This window comes from Mesoplodon mirus (assembly GCF_964341445.2).
Source record: "Mesoplodon mirus genome assembly, chromosome: 1".
Taxonomy (NCBI): Eukaryota; Metazoa; Chordata; class Mammalia; order Artiodactyla; family Ziphiidae; genus Mesoplodon; species Mesoplodon mirus.
In genome coordinates, this window is record NC_138976.1 from 8,646,985 (window position 1) to 8,668,073 (window position 21,089).

General features: G+C 52.2%; 2 protein-coding genes across 9 annotated transcripts in view; one reads left to right on the plus strand and one right to left on the minus strand.

Annotated features, from left to right (window-relative positions):
- The window catches only part of ANGPTL2 (angiopoietin like 2), a 34,861-nt gene extending 28,238 nt beyond the window's left edge, over positions 1-6,623 (plus strand). The window contains exons 3-5 of the mRNA XM_082617510.1: positions 159-352; positions 2,251-2,521; positions 4,818-6,623. Of these exons, the coding sequence (XP_082473636.1) occupies positions 159-352; positions 2,251-2,521; positions 4,818-5,017 (665 nt within the window). The 3' untranslated portion in view covers positions 5,018-6,623. The remainder of the gene's footprint in view (positions 1-158; positions 353-2,250; positions 2,522-4,817) is intronic.
- RALGPS1 (Ral GEF with PH domain and SH3 binding motif 1) overlaps positions 1-21,089 on the minus strand; it is a 289,045-nt gene that overhangs the window by 124,219 nt on the left and 143,737 nt on the right. The window lies entirely within an intron of this gene.

A 21,089-nucleotide genomic window follows, 5' to 3' on the forward strand; every position in this document is an offset into this window, starting at 1 on the left:
AAATCAGGCCCCTCACCCTGCAGGTCTGTGGCTTCCAGCTGGAGTCCTGCCCGAGGCCGTGCCGTGCGGGTCGCAGCCAGGGGTGAGGGGAGGGGAGGACATGGCTCGGCGGCCAGGCAGCAGGGAGGTCTGTGACGGCCGCACACCTGTGTCCCCAGGCCCGTGGAGAGACTGCCTGCAGGCCCTGGAGGATGGCCATGACACCAGCTCCATCTACCTGGTGAAGCCAGAGAACACCAACCGCCTCATGCAGGTGTGGTGCGACCAGAGGCATGACCCCGGGGGCTGGACCGTCATCCAGAGGCGCCTGGACGGCTCGGTCAACTTCTTCCGAAACTGGGAGACGTACAAGGTGAGGACTGCCCACCTGAGTGCCAGGGCCCTCGGAAGGAGGCGCCTGCTGCCCGTCAGGGCCTGTGTGGCCCAAGGGAGGAGGACACTGACAGGGCCATTTCTGCAAACCCACCAGGGTAGGGGGGACCAGCCGCTCCTTTGCTGCCCCCATGGCAACTGTGGCAGGACAGAGACAGGGGTTCAGACCACAAAAGCCCCATGAATGGGGTGGGAATTTTGAAATGCTGGGGTGCAGTAGCCCCTCACCCCAGCCAGGTTTGGGGAGCACCTTGGTCCCAGCTGGGGCTCTCAAGGGGAAGACCTGTCCTCACAGCCCAGAAGGGGCAAGTCCCAAGGCTCCCAAGCCCTGGGAAAATCTCCCACATAGCCCGTTTTGGGGAACTGTGGGAATACTTGGGTCCTAATTCCAGGGCTCATCCTCTGGGCTCCCAATTCCTGGGAAGTTGAATGCTCTTCCTTGTAGGAGGAAAGGCTGCAAGGGCTCCACCCCACACCTGTCTCGCTCCTCTGAACAAAGAAGTGGTACCGAGGACGCGAGGGCAGCTGAGTTCACTGACACCTGCCACACGCCAGGCGCAGCGCTGGGTGCTTCCGTTCATTACCTCCTTTGCTCTCACATCAACCCCAGGAGGGAGAGACTGGTCTGGACCCAGTTTACAGATGAAAAGGTGGCACAGACAGGAAGGGGGAGAGCAGTGAATACAGTCTAGGCCTCTGACACCTGCAGAGCCGACAAACTCCCTGGACCACGACACCCACACGTGGCTTTGCCATGCCCCGGTCCTGTCCTGCTTGCCCTCCAGCCCACCTCCTGACCAGCCCGTGCCTTTGTTTTCTCCTCTTTCTCCTCTGCCTCCTAGTTGAGAGGTTTCTGAAGACGCCCTAACTCCTTCCGCCTCCTTTCCACGTTCTCTTCCTCAGAGCAGTAGGCGCAGTGGTTAAGTCTGGGTTCTTAGTTCAAATCCTGGCTCACCCTCACGCACTCTGGGACCCTGGGCCTCCCCAGGCCTCAGTCCACTCACTCTAGGGAGGATAATGATAGTACCTAGTTCATAGAGTTGGCATGAGGGTTAATAAAATGACCTACGGAAAGTTCTGCCGACAGTGCCAATATACCGTAAGTACTCACTAAATACTAGCTATTATTATCATTAATGAATCCAACCTATTTTTCAAGACTTCAAGTGGCCACCACTCGGCTGATGACACCCAAAAATACTTGGAAAAACTATAACAAATCCCCTGGATTCTAGACCTAGGAGGGTGCCCAGGTGGATGTGGCATGCCTTTGTCACAGCTCACACCTGTGCATTAGTTTACATGGGACCCTCACACACAGCCCCTTCCCAGAGAAGGGAACAGAAGCTCAGAGAAGGTAAGGGAATTGTCCAAGGAACTCATGTTGTATGCCTACTGTGTGCTAGGCTCTTAATTTACCATATTACGTGTGTCCTTATAGCAACCCTGCAGGGAAGGTAACATAGCGTCTCCCACGTTCACACGATGCCTAGCATGAAACAGGCACTCTCTAAATAGTCTTGAGTGTTGCATGACTGAGGCTCAGACAGGCAAAGTGACTCAACAAGTGACAGCCAGGTGGGGGAGTGGGGAATTAAATGCAGGCCTGCCTTCTGCTCTGCCTGTTTCCAGGCCTCTCTGTCTGGCGCTGAGCAGCTGACAGCCGGGCCCTGCTGGTCCTGAAGTAAGAACCAGATGTCTTATAAAGACCACCGTTAGCTACCCCCACGATTAATGGGCCCGGTGCGAGAAGAGGGATCCCTGCCGAGCGGGTTGCTGGTTTCACGCGGCATGCTGATTAAGCTCGTGATCTAATGGAACGGGCACATGTACGATCAATGCATATTCCTCACTAATGCTTGCCCATGTTTTCCCCAGCAAGGGTTTGGGAACATCGACGGCGAGTACTGGCTGGGCCTGGAGAACATTTACTGGCTGACGAACCAAGGCAACTACAAACTGCTGGTGACCATGGAAGACTGGTCTGGCCGCAAGGTCTTTGCAGAATATGCCAGCTTCCGCCTGGAGCCTGAGAGCGAGTATTATAAGCTGCGGCTGGGGCGCTACCATGGCAACGCCGGTGACTCCTTTACCTGGCACAATGGCAAGCAGTTCACCACCCTGGACAGAGACCATGATGTCTACACAGGTAGGACCAGTGGAGTCACACCTAGGTGCAGGGCAGGGGAAAGAGGTCAGTCAAAGCCGAGACTCTGACTCCCAGGCCTGAGAACAGGAAGATCCCAGGGCCCAGCTGCCCAACCCCGCTCCCATCCCCCGAAGGCCCACTCCTTTGCCCTCTGCCCACAGATCCCCTTCGCAAGGCTGGGTCAGCATGGCATTTACAAAAAGGGGGAGGTAAAGAGGTGCACAAATTACATATCCGAGGGCCGCTCTGGGCCAAGCTGGGCATTGTACTGGGCTGTGCACTGCATCACTCCCTGCCTGAGGCGCTGGGTGTCACGGCGACATGTCCCCATGTTACACCCTGGCTAACAATGCTGCCCCACCTCCTACATGCCTGTGCCCTTGGGCACGCTGTTCAATCTCTCTGGGACCGTTTCCACATCTGGAAGTAAGGACATACCTACGTAGCGGGGTGGTGAGAAGGTGAGAATGTGCCTGAAGTGCTTTGTCTGGGACTTGGAGGAGTCAGGCTCTGAGTGGGTGCAGTCTCTAGTGTGTACTGACAATGCAGTGCTATGGGAAGCTATGAGAGGAAACCAGGTAGGAGAGATGAAACGACCTGTCCAAGATCACGTGCCTCAAGTCCAGGTCTTTATTAAACAAAAAAACAAGGGAAAAAACCAAAAAACGGTAAGAAACACACACAGTCCAACACTGAGTCCAGACATCAACCCCCCACATTCATCTCAAGGCTCCACACCTCAATGCCTCGAGATGAGGGCCCCTGGGCCCTCGCTGGCTGGTCCCTGGGGAGCCAAGCCCGCCTCCAGGCCAAGGCTGTTCTCATGGGCAAACCCAGCCCCCTCCTGCCCCAGCTCCCTGATAGGTCCCAGTCTAAAGGCCACAGCCTCCCCTTCGAGGACTGTCCCAGGAACCACCTGCACTTCCCTGGCAAGCCCGGCCGCCTACACCCTGAGGAGGGACCCCCACTCCAGGTCCCTACAGCAGCAGACTGTTCTCACCACACTGGGGGAGACAATGACACCTCTACCTACTCCCTGGTGCAGAACTGACCCTGCTGCAGGGGCCCCGAGGAGGCAGTGTGTCGTCTGAGGCCGGGGCTGCCAAGGCTTCCGGAAGAACAGGGCAGGAAGATGACCCTCATCAGAACTGTCAGACTCTGGGGACAGAGAGGCTGGTTACAGCCTTTCTTGAGGACCATTATGGGGAGCAGGGAGCAGACTGTTCTGCAACCCCAACCTTCAGGCCTGTCCAGCAGCAGGGTCAGTGGATGTGAGGCAGTGAGCTCCCTGTCCCTGGAGGCATGCGGGGCAAGCTCAGGAGGGGCGTCCACTGGCTGACGGGAGGCTGGCTGTGGCGCGCCGAGGGTTCTGCCCTCCAAATCCGATGCTGCCGCTTGGACCTCGTGGCCTCGGGTCATGGCCCAGAGGGGCCAGAGAAAAACTCTGGGAAAACCTGGGCTGCTGGGGCTCTGGGGGGTGCCTGGGGCTGAGTCTCCTCTCGGCTTTCTGCCTCAGCTGGCCTGCTCCCTCCTCACCTCGCCCCAAGGCCTCTCCTGGAGCAGAGCTGCCCGCCCCATCGGGCCCCCAAACCCACAAACTTGACTGGGCAGCCCTTCCCTTGAGTGGGTCTCTCCCTGGGCCTGACAATGTCTTCCCTCTCCCTCCTGGGAAGGGCGATGCCCCTGCATGCCCGCTTGTACCTTGCCCACACTTTTACTGTTGTTCCGAACTGCTTGTCCTTGGCAGCAAAATCCAGCATGATATGATAGTGCCAGAAACTTTATGAAAATATCTTGCTTTTGTGGAAAAAAAAATTGTTTTTGGCTGGAATACAGGCTTGGGAGGAATAGAGGAACACTTCATCTTAAACACTTCCTTTGTCATTCTGTAAAGACTCTTGATCTAATAGTTTCAGCTCTTAAAAAACATTCCTCAGAACAACTGGCCCTCTACCCGCCCACTTCAGGTCATTTCTGTTTTCCTCCCTGGTGCTTGCTCTGCAGCGAGCCCTGGGCTAATCCGTGGCCTCCTTCGGTTCCCACACGGGTCCCGTACTGTGCGGGGGCAGCGCGCTCATCCTTATTTACCATGAGAATTCAGTGGCTCAACAAGGTCAAGTTGCCTGCCCGAGATCACAGAGCTCGTTAGTCAGCAGGCAGGTCTGAGGCCCCGTCCCCTCTCAGGCACCCTTGGTCCAAATGCCTCCACAGGGGGTCCCTCGGAAGCCCCCCGGGCAGACGGTGGACACGGGTAGAACCTCCTCCCTGAGCCCTTCTCGCTCTTTCTCTCCCGTAGGCAACTGTGCCCACTACCAGAAGGGCGGCTGGTGGTATAATGCCTGTGCCCACTCCAACCTCAACGGGGTCTGGTACCGCGGGGGCCACTACCGGAGCCGCTACCAGGATGGAGTCTACTGGGCTGAGTTCCGAGGAGGCTCCTACTCGCTCAAGAAGGTGGTGATGATGATCCGGCCGAACCCCAACACCTTCCACTAGGCTGGCCCCCCTCCTGACCCCTCGTGGCCGCCAGGAGCCTGCCCGGCTGTACTGGCCCAGCACAGAGAGCGCCTCCTTCCAGTTCACCTCAGGACTGGGAGGACTGCGACGCTGGACTCTGATTTCCCAAGTCACTGCGGCAGATAATACAACTGAATCCAAGCGGTATTCTCTGTTGCTACTACTCTTCTCCACATCGGACAGCCCCTCGTGTTTCCAGACAGGACAGGACGGCAGACAAGTCTTTCCTTAAATAAAGCCCCAGCAATAAAAACACAACTGCAAACAAAACACCTTCATAATATACACGTGTGTGAGCCGACCTTGTGCACTTATGTGTATACCATGTATATATGCATTTAGATATATACACGTGGCGTATATCTAGATACATATATAGGTTTGCCTTATATACCTAAATACACGTATATTCAATTCTCAGCTGCTGAGGCTGTTAACAACAGCTCTGCTCTTAGGAGAAGAGCATTTCATTCATGTTGTATTACTTGAGTCTAAGGGCAGATCACAGACTGTGTAGCTCTCATTCAAAGAACGATCCTTGGCGTCCACAGGCCTGGATTCTTCCAGGACTGTCTACAGTACTATTCTCTCACATAGGGGTTCTCAACTTCCTTGCTTAAGATCCCCCTTGGCACCTAACCCAATTTCAAAACTCCCATCCCTCTTTATTTCTGTATTTCTCCTCATTCTCAGGACTTTTCACCGCCCACCCATCCACCCACCTATCCATGCATTCAATGCCATTCAATTAAGTGCCCTCCGTGCTCCAGTCCCTGGCCACTTGTGTTCCAGGCACCTTTTCTGCTCTTCTCTATTCCTTGCCTACTGACTCCTCACCTTTTCTGTACCCCTGTGCTTTCTTTCCAGGCAAGATTCCTTAGCCTCTAAGTAGGAAAGCATGGACTCCACGTGGTCAGGAAAGGGAAAGTCAGGCCCAAAAGCTAACTCTCAGCCACAAGGATAATGGTATTTGCAGTCTCGTATTTTCCAGTCACAGTTTAGCCTCCCTGTCATCTTAACCTTCACAGAAATAATAACCTACCTTGCCAGCAGATATTCGATTGAAGAGAAGTCATCATCCAATCGTTGGGGGCCCCAAATGGCTACATACCAAAGGTCCCATGCTCTCAGGCCGACTAGTGTCCACACCTCATCTCCAAACTACACTTCCCCGGAGATCAAGTGCCACAAAAATGAGAACTAGCCACTTGTCGTGAGTTACTGAATAACCAGGGGCCACGGAGCCCTGGGTCAGCGCATCACAGTGCGGCGGCTTTCTTAGTCCTGTTAGCCACAGAGCATCAGGCTCGGTACTACCGGGACTCTTGCCAAGCAGGGAGCAAGGGATGAACAAGAAGATGAGACCCTCCTAGAGGGCACGTGGGTCGGGGTGGGCGAGATGTTGGAACGTTCGGTACTGTCCGCATCTGGCTGTGTGCCTATTACCTCAGCAGTCTCACAAAGTGTTCCATGTAGCATGTTTTGTGTATATAAAAGGGACGGTTTTTTTTTTAATATATTCTCAGATTACCCTTGTAATGACACATCTGCAATAAAAGCCATCAGTGCTATTTGGATGTATCTACACTGTGCGTTATTGTTTTAGAATGCCTTCCTGGGACCTCCGATACCAGAGCCTCTTTGAGTAAAACCAGGAGGAGATTCATCCATGGAAATCAATTAAATCACACTTTCCCTATCCCTGGTTTCCAACTCTGCCCTGAGGAGTCCCACGACAGTACCTCAGGCCAAGATGGCTTCCTGGAGCCCCACCTCCTTACGTCTAGCTGCGTCCTGGATGTCTCTGCCAGATACAAGCAGTGCAGTCAACATCTGAAACACCTTTCCCCAGGTCTGGTCTCATTTCACCAAATGATACCATCTACTCAATTGCTCAGGTGAGAAGCCAGGAATCCTCCCTCCCCCTGGCCAAGGTCGACCCACCCCTCCATGCAAGGCCTCTTCTCTGCCTTGGTGTAGGCCCTCCTCCCCTCTTCCCTCGACCACAGCAACAGGCTCCCCACCAGACCAAGGAGCCCTGTGCCTCCACCTCCCTCGTCCCAGTCTGACTTCCACACTAGCTGCCAGAACCACCTTCCTGTAAAACAAATCTGTCGGTAGGGAAGGCGCCTCTGGACTTGATGAGAAACCCCAAAACCATAAAGGAAAAGACGAAGGGATAGGACTAAAGAAAGTCCCGAATTTTTTGCCCTCTGAAAAACAAAACAAAATAAAATAAAACATGACTGAGATTGAAAGGCAAATATTAAAGAGAAAAGTATACGATTAATATTCATGCTACACCCAGAACTCTTTCAAATTAAGAAGAAAGATACACTGTTATAGAAAACTTGGTAAAGCGCACAAACATGTTAGAAGACTCACAAACGGCCAGTAAACAAGAAAAGAGGCCAACCTCAGTAATCACCAGAGTTGTACATTAAATCAAGCATAAACCATCACATGGTGCCTAGCAGACTGGCAAAGACGAAAAAATGTCAATCTCCCCATTGACAAGGGAATGGAGAAATATGTACTCTATGTACTCTGGATGGAAGTAAACACTGATTCAATATTTTTGAAGAGCAGTTTGGCAACGTATATATCAAAATTTAAAACGTACTTATTAAACCTTTGGACTCACCAATCTCTCTTCTTAATGACAAAGTAATGCTGCCATATGAGAGCCTTTTCTAGCAAAGTTGTACTGTGGAGAGACTGATGTTTACTGACGCCTACTACGTGCTTGGAGTTGGACTTGTGTCTTCTTATGTGACCTCACAGCAGCCTGTGTAGGAGGGACTGTTCCCCTCACTTCACAGAAGGGGAGAAAGTGAGGCTCACAGCCAGACTGCTGGTAAAATGCCCCAGCAGGAGTTAGTCCAGAAGGTTCTGGATGTCAGGCACGAATCTCCCAAGGGCCTAGTCAGTACTGGGGGCCACAGTGGAATCTGGACACCACTAGGCGTCCTCAACCTTGGCCCAGACCACACCCACCCCCTCCCATACCTGGAGTCGGGTGTGTGGGATGCAAGGATTGACGGTAAAGGTAAACAGGGCCCAACCTTACCAGTCACTGGTCTTATGTCCAAACCCCAAAGCAGAGAGCTCTGGAAAGCCATACTGGACAAGGGGGAGCAACCCTTTACTAAACTAGCTGGAACCAAACAAAAGCAGGGTCTGACGCCACTGGTTCTCCAACCCCACACACCCCGATACCCAAACCTGGGTCTTGGTCAAATCATACCCCGGATGTATGGAAGGAGAGGGAGGCATATGCCCGTCAGAGATGTGGAACCCACTCTCCCTGAAGTACGTTTACCAAACCAACAGCATCAAAGAAGAGAACAGGGAGACGAGAGGGCTGTGCTCAGGCGCCACGCCTGGTGCCCAGGGAGTCGCTCCCCTGCCGGCAAACAGCACTGGGCACAACCAACGCACATCAACACTCCTCCTCCTCGCCCATCCCGCCCGGGGACTTCTAAGGCCTGCAGTCATAGGGCTCCTACTGTTACTAAGGTCTCCACGGTGAGTGCCTCTGCAGACCCAGAAGGAAGTCAGTGACACCTTGATCAGTAGAGGGCACCCACCTGCTGGGCTCGTGTGCAGAACACGGCAGGAAGACAGAGATGGTCCCCAAGCAAGTGACACTGAACAGGGCCCCCTCCCCCCGAACCTTGCCAATCTGATCCAGATTGAAAGAGAAACCTTTGAACTACTGCAAACACTGGGGATGGGAATCCATGCTGTTCATACTCCGCTGATGCTCTCTGGGAGTTCAAGGGGTCCCCCGATCTCCCCAGAGCACCTCATCTGCTTTACGTAGTCTGGTAAAAACTCTCAGTTATAGTAAGCGAAAGCTAGAGAACTGGATTAAACAAAAGAGGAACATTTTAAGTGTAAAAAATGTTAAACAGGCACTCTTTCAGCCTCGGTTTTTTCCGAGTCTCGAAAGGCTAAGGACAAAATCATAACTGCCAAGAGCTCCCACATTATGGAGCAAAAGGTGCAAGACCCTCCTTGCAAGGGGGTGGCCCCAAACTGGCTCTGCAGCATTAGAGCCACCTGCAGCCTGTGTAAGAGGCGCAGAAAAAGTATCCCGGGGTGGGGGGATGAGTCGTCCCCATGATATGCTCCCCCCCTGCCACCACAGGGAGGGTAGGTGTTCCCCCTCCTTCAGTCAGTGAGAGGAGCTTCCAGGGACCATTCCAAGAGCCTGGCCTGGTGAGTATAAGCACTCCCATCTGACTCACACCTCAAGTCTGCAGGCCAGAGGTAGAGAGCAGTAAGAAGCTGGTACTGCGCTGGGAGCAAAGGGTAAGCCCACCGATGGGGGCGGGGAGGCAAGGACACAGCTCCTAGGAACCAGAGGGCAGCCTGGATGGTGAGGAGGGGCGGTGCAGGAGGCCCAGGAGCCAAGGAAGGGCCGTAAGTGGTCAGCTAGAGGAGAAGCACTGCCCCATGGAGGGAGCTGAGTCAGAGGTGCCCTGAAGGGAAATTCTGAAGAAGCGGCAACAAAGAGGGAGAAAAGACGGGAAGAGGGAAAAGACAGAGCGTGGGTACTCTGGGCAGCTGGCATACCCACGGGTGCCAGCTCTGGGCTCCGACTGAACAGGCCACCTCAGAGGGGCCCTTGCCTCTCCCTTGTCTGTCTCATCTGTTCCAACCCCAAGGGCCACAAAGCTCAGTGGACCAGGAGGGAGGCAATAGGACTGCGGGGTCTGGTGGAGGCACTTGAGCGTGTGCCCTCCCCCACCCCAGGCCTCCAGCAGGACCGGCTGTAGGAGTCCACACTTCTGACCCCTACACTGGATGGTCTGGAGTGACGTGACTGTTAACAGCAGAGAAACTTCGGGACCCGCTAAGTTCTCAGCATCGACTGGGAAAAGAACTAATCCAGAGAGTAGGCTGGAAAGGACACTGCGGAAAAATAAAGTCGGTTTCTTCTTACACCTGACTGGGTCCAGCTCATTTAATAAGCTGGTTACATAAGGACATGAGGTATCTCCCGGAGTCCATGAGCAGGGACACAGCTGGGCCTCACAAGGACCAGGAACCAGAAACTGCCTGGAAAGCCTTCAAGAGGCCAGGAACCCGCTCTCTCAGCCTCTCTCTCTCTGTCCTTTCCCTTTCCCTTGCCTGCAGGGTCTCTCTCTGTTTCTCGTGCATGGATCAGCTTTTCCCAGCATGGAATTTCTGAGCTCACATGTCCTCCTGGTCTGAGTGCCAGCAAAGACCTGAAGCCCCTCTCCTCTCAGCCAACTCCCAGCCAGAGGACCCGACTGGCCCACTCGGGTTGGGTGTCCACCTCACTCCTATCGACTGGGCTCCAAGCAGAGCTGGTGGCAGGAACGTGGCTGCTGGAGCTCAAGGCTGTGGAAGGCGTGGGGGAAGTTCCCACGGTCCCAGCGGAGGAGAGGTCAAGGCTGGCTCTATATCCAAAAAGGTGTCTGGACTACACTCCAGCTGTTGTTGGTCCCCATCCTCTCTGGAGACCGTATTTTGCCAACTAGATGGATTCTGTCCCATTACTTGTTAGATCATGTCCTATTCCCCAGCCCCTCCCCTGCTGACTCCTGCCCTCCCAGGCTCAGCTGTGTCACTAAACATGACACATGGCTGTGCCCAGAGGGGGCTCTTCCTGCCCTTCCTGGATACGCCGAGTTTCTCGATAGTTTTCGTAGATATAGGAGGCAACAAGTTCCCCACTGCTGGGCTCTTCCGGGCAGTATTTGCTCTGGATAGCACTCATACCACCCGCAATCTATAGGCGCTGTCCATGTGCCAGGAACCACGTGTGTCTCTTTAAACTCTCACAACCACCCTGTGAGGTGGGTTCTACAATTACCCTCCCTTCGACATAACAGAAATTGAGGCTCAGAGTTGTACATGACTTGCCCAAGAACATGCAGCCTGAGATGCTCAGGATTTGAGCTCGAGTCTGTCTGACTCCTGAGCTCCTGCCTCTGCAGGATTAGATCACTGTCCCCAATGATGAAATGAAATGACTAAGGCTCCTCTCTCACCCCATCATCACTTCCTAGTACGTCTGAGAATCATGCAGCATGGAGCCTGCTGCCCACAGAAGTGGGTGTGTGAGCTGGCCAGCCAGCCTACCTGTGCAGAAGCAGCTGGATGGACAGTAGGTCCCCAGCTGTCAGCAAGTCAGTCCAGGGCTGATTGCCCAATTTATCTCAGAGCTGAGGGCACAGAATAATAGGGGGCAGTGATGGAGAATATCTCTCAGCTTCTTGGGGCTCACAATCCTTTGCTAGGGCTAAAGTGGCTGGGCCCTGCCTTCCTCCCTTCCTCTTGGACTAAGCGCCGCCCTCTGGCACCAGGAGTGCCCTGCTTGTGGCTGGTCTGGCTGTCACCTCATGTACCAATTCTATCTCGTCCAAGCCTTGGTCTGTACTATCTGGTAACTGGGTCCCTGTTATGTTGGCTTATCTCCCATCTCCATGCCTTCAGGAGAGGGGCTTGCTTGGCTAGTCTCTCTCAGATCCTGCAGTCAGGCCTGAACGAGCTCTAGCCTGGGATTCCACCCCTTGTGGACACATGCCTTGGTACCTACAATCACTGGGACACTCCTGACCTGGGGTATCCTGGGTCAGCTCACCCAAACATGGGAACTCAGACACAGATAGTCCTTCCCAGCTGTGCAGCCTTCCCAAAGCCCTTCCACACGCAGCACCTCCCCACTGCTCGCCGACGGTCATGATAAATCCGTCTCCACGGGCTGGTCAGGGGTGCTTCCTTCCCGCTGCTGCAGTGCATGTACCCTCCTAAAGCTGAGGGACACCTCACATTAGGAGGACAGCTCCCTGGGCAAGGGTGGACAGGCCACATTCGCCCTGACCCTTAGCAGAGCTGGGAGTGGCCCAGAACCCACAAGGGTAGCTAACAGAGAGGGAATGGCATTAGAATTGCCTTCTGGAGCAGTGTGATGACAGAGGCCCACGCCCTAGTCACCTCGAAGAGGGGAAAGAATTAGAGGAAGCACACAGCCTCCCTGGAGCCCAGAAAGCTGACCTAGCCCGAGGCGAGTGTGCCGGGCATCGGCTCCTCTCCACGGGAATCCGACAGCCGGGGCAGTGCAGGGCTGTGCTGGGGACGCGGGGAGAGGAATTAAGGACAGACATTCAGGATGCAGACACAGGAAGCAGGGGCAGCTGAGCAGCTGGGTGCGAGGCCTGAAGGCCTGGCTGCCTAGCCCAGGCCCAGGGAGCACGGGCTTGAAGTAGGAAGCAGCTTCTTTGCCAAGAGCACAAAGAACTAGTGGGTAGAAAAATGTGTATCAAAACCAGAGGCCATCTTTCACCTGTCGTTTCATTATAAGAAACTGGTTGGTAATGGTTAGCGCTGGTGAGAGCAGAGAAGACAGGCAGGCTGGCATGTGTGGGTGGGAGTGGAACTGTAACCCAGGAAGTGGGCTCCCCAGCAGCAATGACCAAAAAGAAAGTCGCACGTCACCTGTGCCCAGCAATTCCACTTCTAGCTCTTGGTGTTTCAGAAATACTCTGGCAGGTGAGTAAAGATACAAGTAAAAAGGTGTTCTCCACTGTACCACCCGGCCAAGGGAAAAAGTAGAAACAACCTAAGCATTTATCAATAGGGGCTAAACAAATCAACGTACATCCAGGCCCCGTCCAACAAGGCGCCACGTGGCCACGGCTGCCATGGAGCCACTTGGAAGAATGAAGGAGTTCTGTACCTGCTGCCACCGAACAGTACCCACCACACTTCAAGTGGAACAAAAAGTAAGGTGCAAAACAAACTGTCTACCCAAAGGTTCCCATTTTGGTTAAAAAGCACGAGACTCTTCGCAGACCCCCATGTGCACAGATACTTCTCCGTGTGGATTCAAGTGCCTGGAAGGACACACCCCACCTGCCAACACTGGCTGCCTCTGCGAAGTAGGAGGGGAGGACGGGGATTTTCACTTTCTACTTTATAGACTTTCTAGTATGAGTTTTACGACAAACAATGTGCTACTTTTGTCATTTTAAGAGTTTTTAAAAGATGAATGGGAGTTGAATGGCACTGCTGGGCACAGCCTTTCTGGCCGCAGGAAGCAGAGATCTTGCCCGCCCCCCCTTGAACAGGCACTCCTGGGCCCCTAAAGCCCTGGACGACTTACACTCTAGGCCTTTCTGAGGGTAACTTCCTGGGACCTTTCAGGCTCTAATCAGCTTGTCCCCAGGCACCTTCCTTCCTCACAGAGCTTCCAGAATGCATCGCCTCTCCATGTGGCAACCGCCCCCTCTGCCCTAGAGGATTTCCTTCCCTCAAAATTAGCTTCTAATTTTGGGACCCAGCACTTCCTGCTGCCCCAGAGATCAATCTGACAGTCTTTTTTTTTTTAATTAAGGAGGTTTTTTAATGATAAATATTTTACAGCAAATAATTATTCCATACAGAGTATTATCTGGAGTTCATTACATGGAATACTTTATTTGCTCTTCACAGCTACCCCATGAGGTAGATCCTGTGATTATTCCCATTTTAAAGATAATGAAGTAACATTTCCAAGAGGACTCAGCTCATTAAGCAGCGGAGTCAGGATCTGAAAGAACGCAGTTTGCCTACAGGGCTCTTGCTCTCAACTACTCTGATATTGTCCCTGAGAAGTAAACAGAAAATAATAACACACATCTGAGGAATCTTGTCATCGATGGTTTGTCCTGGATTTATGGGTTCATAGAGTCCTCTCCGTAAATAGTCAAGGGCAGGTAGGAAGTAATTCCTCCCTTTTGGCCCCTAGATTAGTCCCTTGTTCTAGACATCAGCTCAGCACACATTGCCAGGGGTACATACCTCCAACTCTACCAGTAAAAGCCCAGGCCCTAGAGACTGAAGACCAGAGAGGGAGAGAAAAGGAGTCCTTTCCTCCCTACAGTCTGCTGTCTAGAGTCTGGAGTTTAGCCTGAGGCATCTGCTCTGTCTGGAGATTGTCAACAGCACTTATGTCCTTTTTCTAGGTTGGCCCTACCTCCACAAGGGAGCAGGTCACAGCTCTGGATTTCCATCAATAAAGCAAACCCAAAATAGATACAGGAATTGGACACTTGTCCCACCATTGCATAGGTTGCTATGTGGGGCGGTTGGGAATCTCCTGATTTGAACTCACCTCTAGAACTCACCTCTGTCTGCCTGTCTGTCTGTCTCTCTCTCTCTAGCCCCAGCTGTAACCTGCTCCTGATTCCATCATGGTGCCTGCTGTAGTCTCCTGCAGCAAGTGTGTAGGCACCTTGAGGACAGTGATTTGCCCTCTGCTTCTTTGGCACCTCTTATTTTCCCATGGTGGGTTCATATAAAATATGTGTGCAATGGATGAATGAGTGAATGAGTAAACTTAATGCATTTCAATACTATTTTTAACATCCAGAATCTGACAGTCTTTTGTGTGTTGAGTTTTACAGCTGATTTTGTTCCAGTATAGGTGGGGCAACAAAGTAACAAATGTGGGGTAGTGATAAAGTTGGTGCAATGCACTAGTTATCCATTGCTGTGTGACAACTTACCTCCAAATTTAGCAACTCACAACAATAAACATTTGCCATCTTGCAGTTCCGTGGGTCAGAAGTTTGGGTATGTTTTAGCTGGGCGCCCCTGGCTTAAGGTGTCTCATGAGACGACAGTCATGGAGAGGCTGCGGCCTCCTTTGAAGGCTCCTCTCAGGCAGAATCTGCTTCCAAGCTCACTCACGTGGCTATCGGCAGGCCTCACACCCTCGCCACACAGGCCTCGCCAGAGGACAGCCAAACACACGGCTGCTGGATTCCCCCAGGATGCATGAGCCAAGAAAGAGTAAGACGACAGCAACACCCAACAGAGAAGCAGTCTTTTTATAATCGAATCCCGGAGTGACATCCCATTATTTCTGTCACGTAGGGTTTGTTAGAAGCAAGTCAGTATGTTCTGCCCGAGCTCCAGGGGAAGGGACTATACAAGGGATCGTCGGGGCCGTCTTAGAAGCTATCTACCACGTGAAATCTTTCAGATTCACAGGGCCATTGTCCTAACTCTTTCCAAAAGAGACGTCCCAATGGCCCCACGTTATTTCTGTGGCTGGAGAAACTCTAGCCTTTCCTCCATCCCTAATCCTTCTCTTCTTTAGGGCTGGCTGACCCTGGGAAGGCCCTCCTTCTCCCACCTTGAGCCCCTGTACCACACAGGAGGGCCCTGGAGACATTCCTCTCTTCAGCCCACTGTCTGGTTTCTCCAGAGGGTAAAGGTCTGTTAGCAGGAACATATGGCATATTCTGAGGTTAGTGGTGGGGCTCTGGGGTCGCAGCACTAGAATGTGGCATTAGTAAGTGGTGAAACTTTTAACAAGTCTTATTTAGCTTCTGCAACTGTGACATAAGTTAAAAATAGTGCCTTCCTCCGAGGAAGGAGTGTTGGGAGGATTAAATGAGATCATGAGTGTAAAGCACTCGGTGCGGGGCCTGTTGTGTGGCGGAAGAAGTAAATGTGAGCGCTGGTCATTTTTATTATTGTCAGCTTCTATTTAGAAGTCCAAAGACTAAAGGTCAAAGAGGAGCAGTTGTCTGATGACTCCACAGATTCCTGCTATGGAAACACACCTTCACTTGCACAAAATGGGCTCGTGCTCTCACCTCCTTTCCGGGGTTCAGACAAAACTGCTCGACCCACAGAAAGGCTGACTGCAGGTCCTCCCTGTGCCCCAGAAGGGACAAATGTGACCAGCTGCTCAGCACTGGGCAGCAAAGCCTGAAGGAAAGAAACCTCTCCCCCAGCGTGTTTTCCTCCCATGCTGCTTCTCTCCATGGAGACAGATGTTAAACGGAGGATGCATAAGTTAAGGCAGGGTGGAACCCCAGCCATGAGCATGAGGTCTTGAGTTAAACTTGGTGTCTGCCTGGCGTACGACGCTGGTTAAGTCATAAGTGAAATAGTAGGGTTTTTTCATTCGCAAAATGGGGATTTTAATAACATCCACTGGCTTTTTGTGAAAATTGAGCAAGACTGTGAAGTCCCAGAGAAATGTGGATTTTAAGGTAACAAATCCTGAGATTGCAAAAGTAAAGGCAAAATTCTCTCTGGAAGGGAGAGATTTAAAACCATATGCAGCTGATGACTCGAAAAAATAATGGAAAAGGTTTCCTTCATTTGGGATGGGTTGTGTCTTTGTGATTATTCTGTTGATTGAGAAGCATGTTTGAGATGCGTCAGAAGGTAGCTTTTCCCTGCTTGCTGGGCCCCAGAGGGGGTTGGATGTCTCTATCTGGAGAAGGAGAAACTTGATCAAAGGCTCTCCTGGGCTGGTTGCGCCCTGTAGCACGTGGCCATCGGGCAAAGAGGTCCCCTTAGCCATCCCCGAGCTGTGCTTCCCTGGCTAAGGAAGGAGGAGCCTGGGGCTTCCCTGGTGGCACAGTGGTTAAGAATCCGCATGCCAATGCAGGAGACACGGGTTCGAGCCCTGGTCCGGGAAGACCCCACATGCCACAGAGCAATTAAGCCCACGCACCGCAACTACTGAGCCTGCACTCTAGAGCCTGCGAGCCACGACTACTGAAGCCGGCGTGCCACAACTACTGAAGCCCATGCGTCTAGAGCCTGTGGTCTGCAACAAGAGAAGCCACCACAACGAGAAGCCTGCGCAGTGCAACGAAGATTAGCCCCCGCTAGCTGCAATTAGAGAAAGCCCACGTGCAGCAAAGAAGACCCAACACAGCCAAAAATAAAATAAATAAAATAAATTTATTTTTTTTAAAAAGGGGGGGACTTCCCTGGTGGTGCAGTGGCTAAGAATCCGCCTGCCAATGCAGGGGACATGGGTTTGAGCCCTGGTCCGGGAAGATCCCACACGCTGCGGAGCAACTAAGCCCGTGCGCCACAACTCCTGAGCCTGTGCTCTAGAGCCCGCGAGCCACGGCTACTGAACCTGCGCTCTAGAGCCCGCGAGCCACAACTACTGAGCCCGCGTGCCACGACTACTGAAACCCGCACGCCTAGAGCCCATGCTCCGCAACAAGAGAAGCCAGCGACCACAATGAGAAGCCCGCGCACTGCAACGAAGAGTAGCCCCCGCTCGCTGCAACTAGAGAAAGCTCGTGTGCAGCAACGAAGACCCAACGCGGCCATAAATAAATAAATATATAAATATATTAGGAAAAAAAGGAAGGAGGAGCCTGGCTCCACACAGGTCCAGCTGGAGAGACTGGGTAGGAAAGCAGGAGATGACTGGAGGCAGGGATCAGGGTTTGTGGCCAGGCAGCTGGCTGAGGCACCAGGAACGACCAGGATGGATCTGTGGAACAAATGAGTATTCCTTGGGGATTCTTGGGAACACGTGGGGTGGGGAACTGAAGGGAAAAAAGGCTGGATTTCCTGCATGTGGAATGGAATTTTTTCAGTTGGGAGTTAAAGGAAAGAATTAGTCTTAATGCTGGCAAACTTGGGGACAGGTGGATAACACTGTGGTAACCCTAACTTGGGAGCCATAGGACTTTGGTCCTGGGGTGGTACAGGCCCCCACCAAAGGGGCAACAGCCACTCTGATTCAGTTCTGGGAAGCAGAAGATCTGCTGGCATCCATCAGTTCGAGCCCTCCTGCCTTCGGGAGGGAGATCACAAGAGCACATGCCCGTGCCCTTTCATCTCTGCTCAGATGCGCACATCCTTCATTCTCAGAGCCCAGGCATGGGGAGATGCAGGAGTCTCCAATCCGGTATGAGGGACATGCTCACTGATAACTGTTTTAGGTCTTTCCAAGGCTTTGCTCTAAAATGAACTGTTTTCAAAAGGGCTTCCCCTTCCCCTTCCCCTTCCCCTCCCCCACCCCCCCACCCCCAGCAGTTTCTGAAATACAGTGATGCACCACAGGCTTCTGTGTGGTCCCCTGCCTGGTTTTCCCTCCTCCAGCCTGACCTCCCCCAAGCCGGGCACCTGCTGTCGGCCAGGAGACCCATGTTCAAGGCAAACCCAAGCCAACCACGCCCTTGCTCAAAACCCTCCTGGTCCCCTACTGCTCGTGGAGGCCGGAGCCTGAGCCCCCCACTCCCAGTGTCCAGGCCCTAAGCAACCTCACCCCTCCCTCCCACTCCAGCTGCTTCTCACGACACCCTCCCCCTGATTCTCTACTCTCCAGGCAGTTTTCCCAGCAAACATGTTTTTCCCCACTTCAGGGCTCTTGCACAAGCTGCTGTCTTTGTCTGGGATGCTCACATGCCACCCTTTCATCCAGCTTATTCATCGTTTAGGGCTTCCCTCCAGAAAACCCTTGCTGGTCCCCCAGCCTGGGATGGGTCCCCCTTTCTTCACTCCTTTGCCTTTCCCTCCACAGTGCTCAGCTCACTTTGGTTTCTAGTTCACTGCCAGTGATCAGATGGGCCGTGAGCGCCACCAGAGCAGAACTGAAGTCTGATGACCGGGTGAGAACACACCCACCTTGCAGGGGGCCTGGTGCGTGAGGCCCTCAGGCTCAGAGTGTGAGCCCCTCACTCCCAGCTGTTCTGGGGGCTTTGGGGCATCAGCGTAAACGCTTTTTTTTGACCAATGACCACTTCTTTTCGAAAGTCCTTTTAGATATCCCACAGTTTAAGTCTTTTAATTTTATACTCAGAATTTGGAAACAACTTGCCTTTATTTTAAACTTCAGAGTCCATATTTGAAAATAATACCTTGCTTTTTAAAAATGGGAGGATTTGGCTGTTTGAAGGAATAGCTTAGCTTCTAGAAATTTACTTCACATATTAGAAGCCTGGGTAAATTTACCAGGAATCTAAATGTTCTCTAACTATTCAGAACTGTCAGAATGCCTAGTTTTTGTTCCTTGAGAGATCACAATTTTCCACACTGCCTATAGTTACTTTTAGAATCAGGCTCTAAACCTTTTAAAATCTATTACATTCGTAATTTTATTTAGCTATTTCCTGGAGGGAACTATAGGTTCTGAAAACCAAACACCCTCTAAATCAATAAAGCTACTTGGAAATAAATGCTGTAGCCACGCTTCACAGCTCATTGCCTGCTTTGTTATCACTTTGACCTGAACTGGGTATTTACAAGGAGTAACTATCAGATAAAATTAAGCTGCAAATAACTGACCTGACTATTTCCCACCACTATTTTTGCACTTTGAAATAAATGGGAATAAACTTTTTGAGACAAAGAGAGTCTTATTTTTGAAATGTAGTAAGTTTTTCCCTCAGTGTTTTTTAAATTATGCTTCACAAGAAACAGTGCACCAAAGTGCAGCCAACTGGCTCTAAAATTTGCATTGGAAGGAGTTGGAATACACACCCACATGGTTAATAATGTGCCAGTAGTACATGAGGGTATCTTTACATGGAGTAAGAGACACATGTGTGAATAGTCCCAGGAAACCAGTTAGTGTAGAACCTTCCACAGAGGTTTAAAAGAATCGTTACAAAAGTAAAACCTATACTTGCTATTAGAGGCAAATAACCACTGAAGCAGCGCTCAAAGTCTCAAGCAGGAACTAAACGAACGAAGCAGCTGGAAATATCAAGGACTGACCTCAAGTCCCTCCCAGAGGATAACTCCCTCTCCCCCAAGGAAAACACCTACGGTGAGGACGTTGCCAGGGGAAAAAGAAATGGTTCCAGACATTTTTTCCTATATTGTACTTTCCAGGAATTATGTAACTCTTCCTCTTTTGATAAACAAATCCATCTCCAGGACAAGTTGGGTTTTCAAGAGGAATCCAGTACTAAAACCACAACCTGGATTTGGACAGGGTCTGTCCATGGCAATCAGAGGTGCAGGGAGGCCTTAGCTGCCCTCAGGATGGATGGCCCCGCTGAGCCTCAGAATGGGATCTTTCTTCATTCTTTTTAATGAAACCCTGCCCTCCCCCCGCCATGGTAAACCCTCACACACCGTCCTGAGGACAGAGAGCACACTGGAGTCACCTCCTGTTCTTTCAGTCTGACTTGTACACTGCAGGAGTCATTCTGATGCAAGGATGAGAAATGCAGTCCGATTGGCTCAAGGGGGGAGGGAAATCCTCGTAGTGGGGAAGGAATAGGAGCAGGCAGTGGAGCTAGGCTCACTCAGGGACAAGGAGGGTCTTACAGGAGAACAGAGGCCCGCACGGAGTCTCTTGGGAAGTACCTGCCAGGAAGAGGCAGCTGAGATGAGGTGATCAAGGACAAGGAGGGGGCATCTGTCCAAAAACTCAGCGTCAAGGGGCCCTGGCATGGACTACATGTCCGCTGCAAGTGTGGACCTACCCGGCGGCCTGATGAGAGCCATCATGGTCACGCACGAGGGGCATCTGGCCAGAGGCCTGAATAGGGGACTCCTCCGAAGGGGAGGGGTCTGGGAGCATACGTTTGGTCTGACGAGAAGGGACACAGGTCAGCAAGGGGAGATGGTATTCGTTGAGTCAGCCCTTGGCTGAGGCCCACCGACCAATCTCTCAGAAGCCCAAGACAGCACTGGTTTGTGGTCCAAGAACAGAGTGTCACAAGAAAGAGCCAAGACAATTCATCCCACTTCACATAGTGCCCGATGGAGGCCATCCACAAGTCATAAATGGCAGAGGACATACAGGTGGCAACTGAAAGGGAGGAGTAGGAAAATAATGACCTGAACAGTGGAGGCAGGGTGTCAGGAGAGGGCAGTGTTAAGATCTTAGGGCTTAGGGCTTCCCTGGTGGCGCAGTGGTTGAGAATCTGCCTGCCAATGCAGGGGACACGGGTTCGAGCCCTGGTCTGGGAAGATCCCACATGCCGCAGAGCAACTAGGCCCGTGAGCCACAACTACTGAGCCTGAGCGTCTGGAGCCTGTGCTCCGCAACAAGAGAGGCCCGCGCACTGCGATGAAGAGTGGCCCCCGCTTGCCGCAACTAGAGAAAGCCCTCGCACAGAAATGAAGACCCAACACAGCCAAAAAAAAAATAATAATAATAATAAAAAAAAGAGCTTAGGGCTTATAGCCACACCACTGGGCCAAGGCCTGGCTCTGCCACTCTCCAGTTATGTGACCCTCTCAGCACCTCCTTATTCACTGGGCCATTTTGTGAGCATTCATTGAGATGGTGCATTAAAATACCTAG